Here is a 13,319-nt window from a genome sequence, read left to right on the forward strand (position 1 = left end):
GTTTATATGTACGGTCACGGACTTAAATTATTGATCCACTTCTAGCCCATTTTATACTGGACACGTCATAGCTTAACTATGACATGACAAAATGAATGTGGCCTCTAAATGGCTCGACAATTAAAGTCCGGTCCGTGAGTGCTAAATATTAGGTAGGTTTACTGTGAAATATCATTATCATAGGTACATTACACAAAACACGTGGGCAACACATGGGTGACTAATATAAACCTAGAGAGCGTTGAGACAATTAGATAATATTAATGATTTCTGAAAAATACGGTAGGTCATCAGAAGCCATAGAACTGTTAATTGTAGTAGGTAGTCGTCGCTACGTAAGTACTTATATCACTGACTCGTAGCAGAGCCCACCCGTGCATGCCACTGTAGGCACTGTATTATGTTTACACCCCATCACTCACATTTACTCCATACGTTTCATGACTCTTGACTCCGAACAGACTACCTACACAACATATTTTCCCCTCACTATCTCGGAAACACGTGTTTTGTCCTTTAATACCAGCGGGTAAAAACGCATTTTATCCACTAGTGGGTAAAGTAATAATGACCTTGAATAAAGTCAAATTAACAACTTTAAAATTGATAAAAGTAGGTGAATCTAGTAATAAAAATGATTTACCACCTGTGGAACTACTGGAATCAGTGATAAACGCATTTTTTGCGTTGTACTTTCCTCGCTATAATGAGATTAATGAGGGGAAAAGTTTTGTGTTACACTCGGGTGCAATAGTTATTTGTTATACAAGAGTGCAAAGTTGTATTTTAACGCCGAGTTAACGACGAGCAAGTGAAAGGATTCTATAGTTGAACCACGAGAATAGAATCCTGAGCTTGCGAGTTTTTCAACACACGAGAAGTAAAATACATTTGCACTCGTGTGTAACACAAAACTTTTCCCCTCACTATAGCGAGGAAAGTACAATGCAAAAAACGCCTTTATCACTGCTTCCAGTACCTACTTCCACAGGTGGTAAAACATCTTCATCACTAGATTAACCCACTTTTATCAAATTTAAAGCAGAAAATTTGCCTCTATTCAAGGTCAAATTACTTTATCCACTAGTGGATAAAATGCGTTTTTACCCGCTGGTATTAAAGGTCAAAACACGTGTTTCCGAGCTAGTGAGGGGAAAATGTATTTTACTTCTCGTGTGTTAAAAAACTCGCAAGTTCAGGATTCTATTCTCGAACCACTCGCTTCGTTCGTGGTTCAACTATAGAATCCTTTCACTTGCTCGTTTTTCAATTCCACACTCTGCGTTAAAATGCAACTTTGCCCCCTTGTATAACAAATAACTATTACTTCTCGTGTGTTAAAATACAACTTTGCCCCCTTGTATAAGAAATAACTATTGCTTTACATCATATCATATGCCTTAAAAAGGTTTGTAAACACATTATGATTCTATGAAGATTTCGTTCACAAGAAGGCTTTATGGAGCAGTGGGGTAATTTCGAATCACAGAAATGCTCGGATAATTTCGAAAGGGGAATCTTGATATGGAAATAATGGTGATTTTTATGTGACTTTCGAAATTACCTCACTGCACCTTGCATGGCATTTGTAGTCATTCGATTTCGAACCGTGTAATTTTTATAGTAGAGATGCGTTTTTGTTTTACCCTCGTAAAACCTAATGTACAATGTACATAGTTGTTGCAATCTAATTTGAATCTTTCGTGAACCGAATAAAGTAGCATTTCTTTTGTTTCATTGGTTTTTGAAACAAACGAAATTCTTACCAATTTATGTCTAAACAAGTTCTCTATCCAGGGCTTCATATATAGGTCAGTTAATACTATTCATATTGTTCATTTCCTGCTTGGTGTTGCCTGTTTGATGTCCTACGATTGAATTTGTACATCTACCTACTGTTTATGCAGAGGCAATGACTTTGTCGTCTAGGTATGAGTAGCCGGTTACTAGTACCAAAGACATATAACTCCGTATAGACAGATAAAGTCTTAGAAAAAAACGTATGTACCTCAGTACCATACAGAAAAAGGTACGGTGGCCTAGATGGCATTACACCTTTGGGGTACGCTCAGCTAGATGGCGCTAATATTAATATTTGACATTTTAAAACATATCAACCTAAGAATATGGGCCAAATTGTCAAAACTGAGGTTCAAGCCTGTGTCAAGAGATGGCAGTCTATGCACTGTGATTAGTTGATTACACATTTTACTTCGACAGTAACTCTACAACGTGTTTCCGGTATCACTCAAAACCTCAGACACCCCAACTGATTTTTATTTTTTTAAACTCATCTAGAGTATTCATCTTTTAATCTGATGGTTACTTTTTTTAAATTGAATTTTTAATTTTCTGCTCAGCTCTACTTAACTTTTAGCTCTACACTCAATAAAATAATTGCTAACTACCATCAATACCATCATAAACCATAAAACTATTTATTTGTGTACGTTACTGCAACGACATAAGGTTTACCAATAGACAGCTAAGATGTCACTGTAAAACATTTAAAGCTTTGTCACAGTAAACTTCAAATTGGACAGGTAATCGCAGTAAGCAAATTTAAACCCAATATTCAAAATGACAAGGTTGTAATTAGATACGAGTTCAATTTGTTATGACTTATGATAAACATTAAGATTAAACTGACAAACAACGTCAAACTCGTAGCGGAAAAATAATCGTCCAAGTAACCAGCCAGTACTAATACCCCTAAATACTGAAAAAGGTAAACAACCTCTAGCAATGCGATATACACGATGTTGCATTACGAATACAATAGAATAGGCACATAAGAAATAACTAATAATACTAATTGAAATAAAAATATTACCCCCATCAAGATATAGCTCAATCGATTCTACTCTCGATTCTGAACAAACGGTTTTCAGGTTTTTAGTGTTAAGTGAAACACGGTGTATAATACTCGATCCTCTTTGCTAGTACGTATTTAAACTGGAGAGCTTATTAGGGTTGGTTAAATAAAACTGTTACAAATACAATTACTTTATTTGCAAACTTCTATTTGAATTCATATCAGAGGTAACATACAAATTCGAATAAACTAAAAGTTACCATGAACTAGTTATGGTTTGATAAAATCTTCGTTCTTTATTATTCTAATCATGAATAAATGTAGATTACAAAATGTATTGTACTCGTACAAATCACACTTAGGACATCTTAATCACTATATAGAAAATAATTTACAAAAGGCACGACTAATACACACTAAAGCGGCAGTTAGATTTGTTGGCTAATTTTAGTCAGCAAATTATAACAAAATGATGCATTGTTTTTTTGTTAGCTGCATTATTTATTTTTACATAAAATCTCCTTTCACTTCTGCATGTTCGGTATTTGAGTGCAAAAATGTGTAAATGTTATAATTTACAACAGGATAACTCTTCGGTTACATTACGACAGAGCCTTAACAAATTAGGCATTGTGCCTTTCATATACTTTCTAAAATTATTGTAGGTAGACCTAATTGAGCAGCGAATTATTCTTGTATAAAAAATTATTACAATTCTGTCGTTTCCATATTTTTGGCATTTTTCATCTGCTCCAATTGTTGGTAAAAGTCATATTTGACAGGATTAGTCTGAGGTTCAGTCGCATCAGAATCTATGGAAGGGAAGGCACCTGTGGTGATAAAATATGGTTTTTCGTTAGACAAGTCTTGATCAACGGCGTTTTCGTCGAGGGAGTCGCGCTCTGAATGGCTGACTTGGTCGTCTGATTTGTACCATTCGTTTTCATATGCGTGGAGCCATATCGGATTTGATCCTTTTGTACTATGCTTGTTTGTGTTGGGTACGCGACCACCGGAACTCCTGATAGTCATATCCGATTCACCGGGTGTCGGCGATGCTGAAAAAATTGTTAAAACTTAAATCTATTTTTTATTTGTATGAAGCGAAATATTTGTGAATCTGTTTTGTGTACATAATAGATTAAGTAGTAGATAAGTGGGTATGTATTCTAGATATAGAGACGTATTGCGTTGTTTGCCAAACAGAAGGTACATTGACCAATTTAATGTCGCATTTACTAAATTTAAACGAGCAATTTCTCATCTGCTTTGAAGTCACGCTCTTTCGCAACACTACACAAATAAATGATTATCTTATTTATCTTATCTTACACTCGGAACATATTGATAAATTAAGTATTAGATGTTATAAGAGGCTGACCTACTATTTATATAAAATAATTGTAATTGTTAGTAAACTCAGGTATAAATAAATACAAATAATGAGTGTTATTTGTGATTTAGTAAAGTACAAAATATAATTACCATACTTACAATAAGCAGTAGCCGTGGCCGCCTTCAGCCTCCGCACGTAGTCCGCGCGCTGGCTGAGGCACATCATGACCGAGAGCACGAGCAGCACGGTCAGGAACAGCGTGGTCCACACCAGCCAGAACACCGTCTGGTTAGACGTGATTGTGTCTACCGTCAGTGGTTGGTATTCGGCTGGCTGTGTGTCCAGGACGTTGAATTCCTGGCGAGAAAAAGTACAGACTATGGCCGAAAGTCCACTATCATATTATGTTTATCATAGAAATATGATCATAGGTCTGTATGCCTCCCTTTTCTCCAACTTGAAGAAAAAGGATGGCATGTTACCTATGATCACATTTCTATGATATACATATGATAGTGGACTATCGGCCTAAGAATTGGTTGCATTTCGTCATCCTGGTGGCAAGTCCCTAGACTCTAGGGTCAAACTTGTGTTCTTTGTAAGGCAATAATGTGTCACACGAATATTGCTATTTAAAATAACGTAGGCGTCGATATTTTTTCTTACAGAACATGAAAATAATGCAAGTCATATATGTAAAATTATTATTGAAATAGAGTTTTAACCCGCCAGTCGGCACTAAGTTATGTCTATCAACATTAAACTATGACTAAGCTTATTTAAAATATTTTAAACGGGTTACTCACGCGTTAAGTCGATATAGCGTTCGACATGTTTCGATCCATTTTCGAGGATCATGTCGAACGCTATATCGACTTAACACGTGAGTAACCCGCTTAAAATATTTTAAATATGTTTGAGTCTCACGGGAGTTTTATAGTTGACTAGATGACTAAGCTGTTCAATTACTAAATAATTGTACATTACCTTGAACAAATCATCCAGCTGTTCAATATTCTTGTCGACCAACTGCAGCACCTGATTCACTTCGAGCACGGAATGATCTTGTCCATTAACCAGATGCAGATACAAGTCAGTCTTAGTATTATCCACAGATCCGTCCTTATTTTCATGCATCCTTAAATCGTCTATGTTAACTACGGACTCTGCAACTTGTGCCAGTTTTTCTCTGAAAATGTTTATTTTATCTCTGACTTCAGACGGATGGGAGCGTAAAACGAAACGCACTCGTTGGTCCTCTCGTAACAAGTATATGAATACGTGAGATTCGTCTTGTAGGCCACCCGTGTCGTTGACAAGCACCTACAAAAAATGTTTAAAAGGAATGTTAGTAAAACTGAACTTAGTTTATAGGGGCTGAGAAAAGAGCTGTCATTCATGTTACCATAAAGTACAACGGACCTGTCTTAGGCCAGACCGGGAGTGACCCTGCCAGAGAAACCATTGGCCCTGGGTTTTAATAATATTTACCTATTTGTTCCTGAGCCATCATCGTCCTATGGCCATAATATAAGCTAGGCTTAGTTTCTCTGTGTAAAGTCACTGTCAATATTTATTTACTTACTTTAAAATCAAAGTATCCTTTCATCCCTTTCTGTGGGTCAAAATTAAGCGAGATAGCACCTGTCTCCTCGTTGACCAGAAAAGGCGATACTGCCAAATTCTCTAAACCTTCGGTTAGTGTTTTCTTCACTTCGCCCAGGAGGTAGTAGCCCATTTTAGCATTTGCACCTTCGTCGAGATCAATGGCCTGAAATATTGATATGAAATTAGGAAGGAACTTCAATCAACTTATAAAGAGCATAACGATTCCTTATAACCAATTTAATTTGAACTTTTGAACGTGAGAATTTAATAGCGCTAATTGTCATAAAAACTCTCAATTTTATGTAAATGTCAAGCATTAGGGATACCCTGGACTCCCTGGAGTCTGGTACCAAAGTGAGTACCTACCTACAAAATCTTTCATGTTATTATTTGGTAGGTATATATAAATATATCATCGGAAACTAAATCAGTTGTTTATAAAACAAGATAGGCAATAAAGTCAAAAGCCACCGATAGCTGTTATCTTGCTTTCTGATAAGTGAGGATAAGTGTATGTGTAGATCAACCATACAGGAAGAATAATTATCATTACGTATGAGTACGAGTAATTAGATATGCAAGAAATCTGTTTCCATATCTTATCTTAAACTCAACGGACATGAGCTACACCAACAATGCGTGACATTAGACGTGACTTCAGACTAGCGTACCTACTCCTAATATTACCTTGTAGGACACATGTATTGTAATGGTGCTCCCACACTGGATATTATTAATGTTATATACCATTGCGTGACAGGGACAGCGTAATAGGCTACTTGACCCTTTCTTAAAGTCTATCTTATATGATTAATTACTGTCCAATTAAACGAAAAAAAAAATTACCATATTTTATTACGACTAGAAAACCGCAAAAATAGTACATTACATCAGAGGCCGGGAAAATGAGGATTTCCGGCCAAGTGGGTATATACCGGATAGGGATACGAGGCCGGGAATCCGTTTTCACGCCGAGGCATGTATAGTGCTTTTCTCAAACATACAATGAAATAAAAAAAAATTATCTGAAGGACAATATTTTATTTATTAAGTGACAAAATACAAATACACTCAAACGTCAAGTGTGACAAGTATCCAGGTCACACAAAAATTTAAAAAACAGTGACATGACAGTACTGACAGCTTACTTAAAAAAGTTACTTTGCAGTCCTAGGCCTAAAAAATAATATGAAATCCCTTTACAGTCCTCTCGAGTTGTTGCGCCCAAAAAGCGATACTTCCCAGCCCATTTTAAGGAACGTAAAGACAATATTTCATTGCATGTTTGAGAAAAACATTTTTACAGTATACTTTCACTTAATCTGGCAAAAACAACATTAGCCATGTTAATCTATAGATTGTCTGTGCATGGCGTCAATCGAATTGAACACTAAATTTTCTGATATTGAAGTATGAGGCATAAAGTTGATTTGATTATGTCAGTGATTGACTGGACATAAAGTTAGGTTTTGTGACTTCATTACATGGCTGACAGGCGACAGCGTTTTCGGTGACCAAAGTTAAAAAAAATATTACACACATTTTAAATCGAAAATACGTAGTCATCATAAACTTTTAATACCCAAAATTTATAAAAATTGGTTTCTTATGTCAAATACTACAGAAAACATTCATTTCTTGTGCCAAATTCGATATGAGTCTAGTAGCCTAATTCCATGGACATCGCACTGGTACTTTGATATTACCTTAACATGCATAAATTCGATGCCAAAGTCAGCCTCAGTAGTGATGCCCCCAGTAAAGATCCTGCTGACGAACTTAGGCGCGTTGTCGTTTATATCATTGACCGTGACGTGGACGGTGAGAGTGCTGACGGAATCTACTTTGGGGCGGTACTCGGGCGCAGCTACGCAGTCCTCCGTCGCTAATACTGTTAGGGTGTAGTTGGATTTCTTCTCTCGGTCTAGCGGGCGTTGTGTGGCCAACCTGGTAAATGGAATATTTGTCTCATTACACACCAAACGTTCCTCTCTGTCGCTTGCTGTAAGGACGTTTTGACCGGTTACTCGTATAAAGATACAAGCTAATATCGTCCTTATGGTAACCGATAAAGTGGGACGTTTCACTAACCTTCTACACATTTTATTTGATTTTTTTAGCGTAAAATGTAATATGAAGACAACAGTACAATTGATATATCATTTTTTGATTTTCAAGAAACTGTTAAGTGAAGCTACAAACATATTTGAAGTAAAAATAACTCCTGGTCGAGGTCTGTCCAGATGCGTACCTGTGAGTATTCCGGTGAAGTTCAAATTCGCCATCCTCATTCCCCTCCACAATATAATAGCACACCGGCAGCACCGGCTCATCCCCCCTGTCTATCTCATCCCTCTCTATGACACTGGGCAAGTACAGTCCCTCCTCATACATGTTTTCAGTGAGGTTGATGTGGAGGTGCCGGTCGGGGAAGCGTGGTCGGTAGCTGTCGACGTCTTGCACGTAGATGGTGAGATCGAGGTCAGAGCTGAGTGGCGTGGGCAGACCAAGGTCGTAGGCTTCGATTCTGAGCTGTGAAAATTGTATATCGGATAAACATTGTGGGGATTATATCATACTGACTGAATCAGACTAAATCTAATTATCTATGGTTCAAATTGTTCTCGTATGATCTCTTCCGAAATTATGCACTAATCGGTGTGCATGTAAGTTTTATGCGTCCAAAAAATAGAACCAGATGTGACAGTGCGCAATAGTATCGCGCTGCAGTGGGACAACAGCACTGCGCAGCTCATCGCTAAGTGACGTGTACGCTGAAGGCGCGCCAAGCTATATATTTCCGAGCTCATATAACCCGGCAACCTTCAAATCAAGAGTGAACAGGCATCTTCTGGGCGAGCTCACTCCATCGTAGGCCACGTCTTTGCCTTTGGCTTAGTCTGTGGCCAAGAGTAAGCCCATTTATAATTTAAAAAAAATAAAAGCGCCGCGTGCGTGCGTCTCACATAAAATGTCGTATGACTGTTGCACAGAGCTACCAGTCCATGATATAGTGCGCAGAGCGCCGCTAACCCACGCTTAAGACACGATAGGCTCGGCCCGTGTGTGCCTGGCATAAAACATGCGAGTTTTGTACTATAGATCTATAAGTTTATATCTAACCTGGTAGCGCGCAGTAGTATCTCGATGCAGCGGCACAGCCGTGCGCAGCGCGCCGCTAGTGGCGTGCACGCTGAAGGCGCGCCAGGCGCCGCCCGCGTCGCGCCGCACGCGGTATCGCACAGCGCCGTTCGCGCCGATATCCGCGTCAATTGCGCGCACTTCGACCACCACCGTGCCGATTGTTGCGTTCTAGAATTAATAAACTATGTCATATAATGTCTCAACTATAATTTTGTTTTCTAAAGTCAAAAGACTTTCAAGACAAGCAATATGATATAATATGACTGATCCAGACTAACCAATACTCGCGGGACTGCATTGTTTTGTTTTGTAACTCGCAGCCTTGCGGCCTGCGTGACTGATTTTATCACCTAAAGTCTACAGCACTGAAGCCTTTGAACCTCTTGAGCTATATTTAATTTCCGCAGTGAGAAACTTACAGTCACACGAGTGTCTGATTCGACATTCACATATCGATGATTTGCGACGGGTAATCAGTTACTCGAAGCGCTTCTTCAGAGACTGACCCCTTATACATAAACGTTCACTAAAGTTATCAAGCCGATAAAGTTCATTTGTCCCTTTCTATCACACCAATACGTCGGAAAGGGACAAACGAACTTTATCGGCTTGATAACTTTAGTGAACGTTTATGAATCCTTATTCCACCCCCTTGGGTGAGAGACTGCGAACAGTGATCATCGGTAAGCCGATGTGATCTAGACGAAACTTAGCGCAGTTGCAGTAACGTACCTCAGGCACTTTAATAGTGACATTCTGTGGCGGGTGCACGAACACAGGCGCATGGTCGTTAAAGTCGGTGACACAGAGCCTCAACTCCCCGCGGACAACATTGGGTGGCGTGCCCAGATCCTTGGCTTCCACGGTGAGAGAGTAGTTGCCGAAGCGGTCCTTGAGAGACTGCTTCGCGAACAGCCGGCCCGTGTTGGCGTCACCGCCGACTTGCTCGAAGCGGAATAGATCTAATAAACAAGAACATTCATCAATACCATACGCAATATGTAATATTATGTATCACTGTAGGTATGTCTGTGGAGTGCAGTTCACTGAATTTTATGAATGGAAATCACTTTTGTGAGTGTGGGCTTCTGCAGAAAATAAAGAGTATATAGAATACAATTAGAAGGATATGAAACTAAACATATTGCTGATGATTCTTAGCACGTTGACTAGATGTGTTGTCTTTTTGTGAACAGGCAATGCAAGGTTACCTTCCCTTCCCACCAACAAGCCCGAACTGCACGCGGCCGTTGGGCGAAGCGTTGTCGTCAGAGTCGGTGGCCGATATGGAACGACTCGCGGTGCTTGTGGAGCTACAAAGTGGTGCGCTAATACAGTCAATGGCGAGTGGTGTAATGTTACTCGTGTTACCGTATCCCTTCCCGCCAACAAGCTTGAACTGCACGCGGCCGTTGGGCGAAGCGTTGTCATCAGCGTCGGTGGCCGATATTGCGACTATGGGCTCGCGATGCTTGTGGAACTCGCTGATGGTGACGCAGTCTTGTGGCAGCTGGAGTATCGGCGGGTTGTCGTTCACGTCTTCTATGTGAACACTAAAACAATGCCGCGAGTTAAACAGGAGTTCGTAATTTCGTAATATAAAAGGGACGTTGTTTTACAAGCAATAGCTTTGGGTAAGTAGTTTTTACTGTTATATCCTAACTACAGGCACAGCATACATATTAGTACAAGTACAGAAAGCCCACTCCAACAGCCCATCTAAAGAAATAACAACTCGCGCTACGATAGGAAATAATAAAAACCATATTTTTGATGGAAAATATAAACACTTTGTAACGGACAACGTACTTTAGACCCAACTTTGATTTGCGGTTTTTACACAGAAAACGCACTATAATAACAAATTATTGTATTTAGTATTAATCTATAAAGAATAAATATATAAAAAACAACTATTAATTACTGTTTGCTAAGCAAAATCCCAGTAATATTCACTAAGTCAACACGGTAACGCGGAAGTTGCTCTACGCACGGAGGTCCAACTTTAACTGGTCATGGCTTGTTTTGTTTCTATGGGAGTGAGTGGATGTTTGGAACCATTCTTTCCGGAGCTTTATTAGGAATCGAATGAAACTTATTCCAATGGAATTTGAGTCGTATAATTTTAGAAATAAAGTTTTAAATAGAATGAGATATTCGGGCTCAAATTTGTGGCGTGGGAAACATAGGTGTACGAATTCGCGGACACATATGTGCGCCACTGGGAGTTGACGGAAACTAGGATTTTCAAGGACGCGGGAAACCTGGTAAAATTATTTACGGCTCATATCTGAGCCATCGGGATCCCACAGGTTAAGTTGAAATTCCGACCGCGCAACGCTAAATGCCTACAATTATATTGACGTAGAAGCGCGCTCTCTTTCTATCGCGTAACTCGTACCTTTTCTGACGATATAGGGTAGTCTCCTTTTAAAAAATAATATAATCTTAATATTTAAATAACACCAACCCAGTACTTATTACCTACCTACGTTAATAAAGATACCTACCTACTTATTTTGGTAACCCAACTAAGTATCTATTATACTTACCTAGAAGTATTAAACCTATTTAGTATAATCGTATAATGATAAGTAATGATAATTGGATGTAAACCTATAATAATAATATCAATTTAAAAACAGTTCTTACCGTTCATCGTCCTTAGGGAGCTTAAATAAAGTTAAATTTGGTTCGCAATCCGTGTTAAGACAGCTAAACACTGCACAATATTTCTTTGGCCTTTTTTTTGTTCATTGTTATCAGATTATTAATACTCGTATCAATTCTGTGACAGCGGTCGAATCAGTACGTAGGTATGCGACGAACACCTCTCGCGCGTGCGTCACCGCTCGCCCGTGAGGCCCTACTGATTGCCACTTGTAAGGGGTGCTTACGATTCGATACCTACACGCGCGAGTGGGACAGGCCTGCTACAGGCAATTATCCCATAATAAGCATATCCATACTAATATTATAAATGGGAAAGTGTGTGTCTGTTTGTTTGTCCGTCTTTCATTGCAAAACGGAGCGACGAATTGACGTGATTTTTTAGGTGGAGATAGTTAAAGGGATGGAAAGTGACATAGGCTACTTTTTGTCTCTTTCGGACGCGAGCGAAGCCGCGGGCAAAAGCTACTTACATATTCCAATTCCTTAGCCAATTCTTGAGATTGACTCCATGCTCCCGAGCCGTGGCAAAACACTGGGAAAATGCGAGGAAAATAATGATGATTTACTTACATAATCTGCTTAAATGCATTCCTGCTTTCCCCGCTAAGATACCCGAACTGGTAGTTGTCCCAAGCTTCCACTACCAAGGTGTAGGACGCTTGCGTCTCGCGATCCAGCCAGTCCGATACTGTTACTGCTCCTGTTTCCGCATTTATCAGGAACTTGCCCTGCTCAAAAGAAAGAAATTGTATGAAACGACAATGGTGAAATACAAATAAATTGATACAAGTACGAGTCATAGGGTGAAGTCACATATATCAGCATTGAGCTGCATTTTATGAAAATTCGCTTAGTATGAAAATGCGTACGCTTGCTTTCAACTTTCCGATGCGCGTCTTCATACTAATAGGCAATTTCTCGTACATAAAATGCGGCTCGATGCTAAAAGATTTGACTTTGCTCGTAGTCTCCCAGCAGATAGTAGGTACCTTTAGCTAAATCTAAACATGTTATTTACGGTTGAACATTCCATCCTGTCCGATTCCACAAGCGACAACCGTCTGTACCACTGTAGTGTCCTAATACTATCCATTCTATATATACTAATACTATAAATCCATACTACTATTATAAATGGGAAAGTGTGTGTGTCCTGTTTGTTTGTCCGCCTTTCACGGCAAAACGGAGCGATGAATTGTCGTGATTTTCTTAAGTGGAGATAGATGAAGGGATGGAGAGTGACATAGGCTACTTTTTGTCTCTTTCTAACGCGAGCGAAGCCACGGGCAAAGCTAGTATATGCATAAACCATAGTTATTCAGTAGATATTACATACCTGTGTAGACATACGGTCCAGTAGGTAGGTGAGCTTGCCGTACTCGCCAGAATCAGCATCCCGCGCCACGATGTTTGCGATGGTGGTACCGGGTTCCACATCTTCGCGCACACGGTATTCGAAGTTGCCGCTCTCGAAATATGGGTTGTTATCATTTTCGTCCAGCACCTGACGAGATATGATAAAGTATAAATAAAATAATTGAAAAAAAAATAGAAAAAAATATGAAACTAAAAAGGGTCACTGAAAATGTAGCTTGAAAAAGTATCTTCTGAGTATCTGGAAATGGAAGTTTAACATTTTGCTTCTGGTGTAAAATTTATTTTTGGTTATCCTACACAGTTAGTGCTAAACATAAGCCTAATAAGTATTAAATGTAGGTAAATATCGCTGGTATTAAATTATTA

At 39.1% G+C, this 13,319-nt stretch overlaps 1 protein-coding gene across 1 annotated transcript in view; it reads right to left on the reverse strand.

The window, feature by feature from the left end:
• Positions 1–2,873: 2,873 nt before the first annotated feature.
• LOC125225932 (cadherin-23) overlaps positions 2,874–13,319 on the reverse strand; it is a 70,015-nt gene continuing 59,569 nt past the window's right edge. The window contains 11 exon segments of the mRNA XM_048129768.1: positions 2,874–3,873; positions 4,310–4,508; positions 5,139–5,474; positions 5,737–5,922; positions 7,466–7,706; positions 8,011–8,291; positions 8,883–9,071; positions 9,636–9,865; positions 10,275–10,456; positions 12,147–12,304; positions 12,913–13,080. Coding sequence (XP_047985725.1) covers positions 3,524–3,873; positions 4,310–4,508; positions 5,139–5,474; positions 5,737–5,922; positions 7,466–7,706; positions 8,011–8,291; positions 8,883–9,071; positions 9,636–9,865; positions 10,275–10,456; positions 12,147–12,304; positions 12,913–13,080 — 2,520 coding nt within the window. The 3' untranslated portion in view covers positions 2,874–3,523.

Source organism: Leguminivora glycinivorella, chromosome 1 (assembly GCF_023078275.1).
Source record: "Leguminivora glycinivorella isolate SPB_JAAS2020 chromosome 1, LegGlyc_1.1, whole genome shotgun sequence".
Classification (NCBI taxonomy): domain Eukaryota; kingdom Metazoa; phylum Arthropoda; class Insecta; order Lepidoptera; family Tortricidae; genus Leguminivora; species Leguminivora glycinivorella.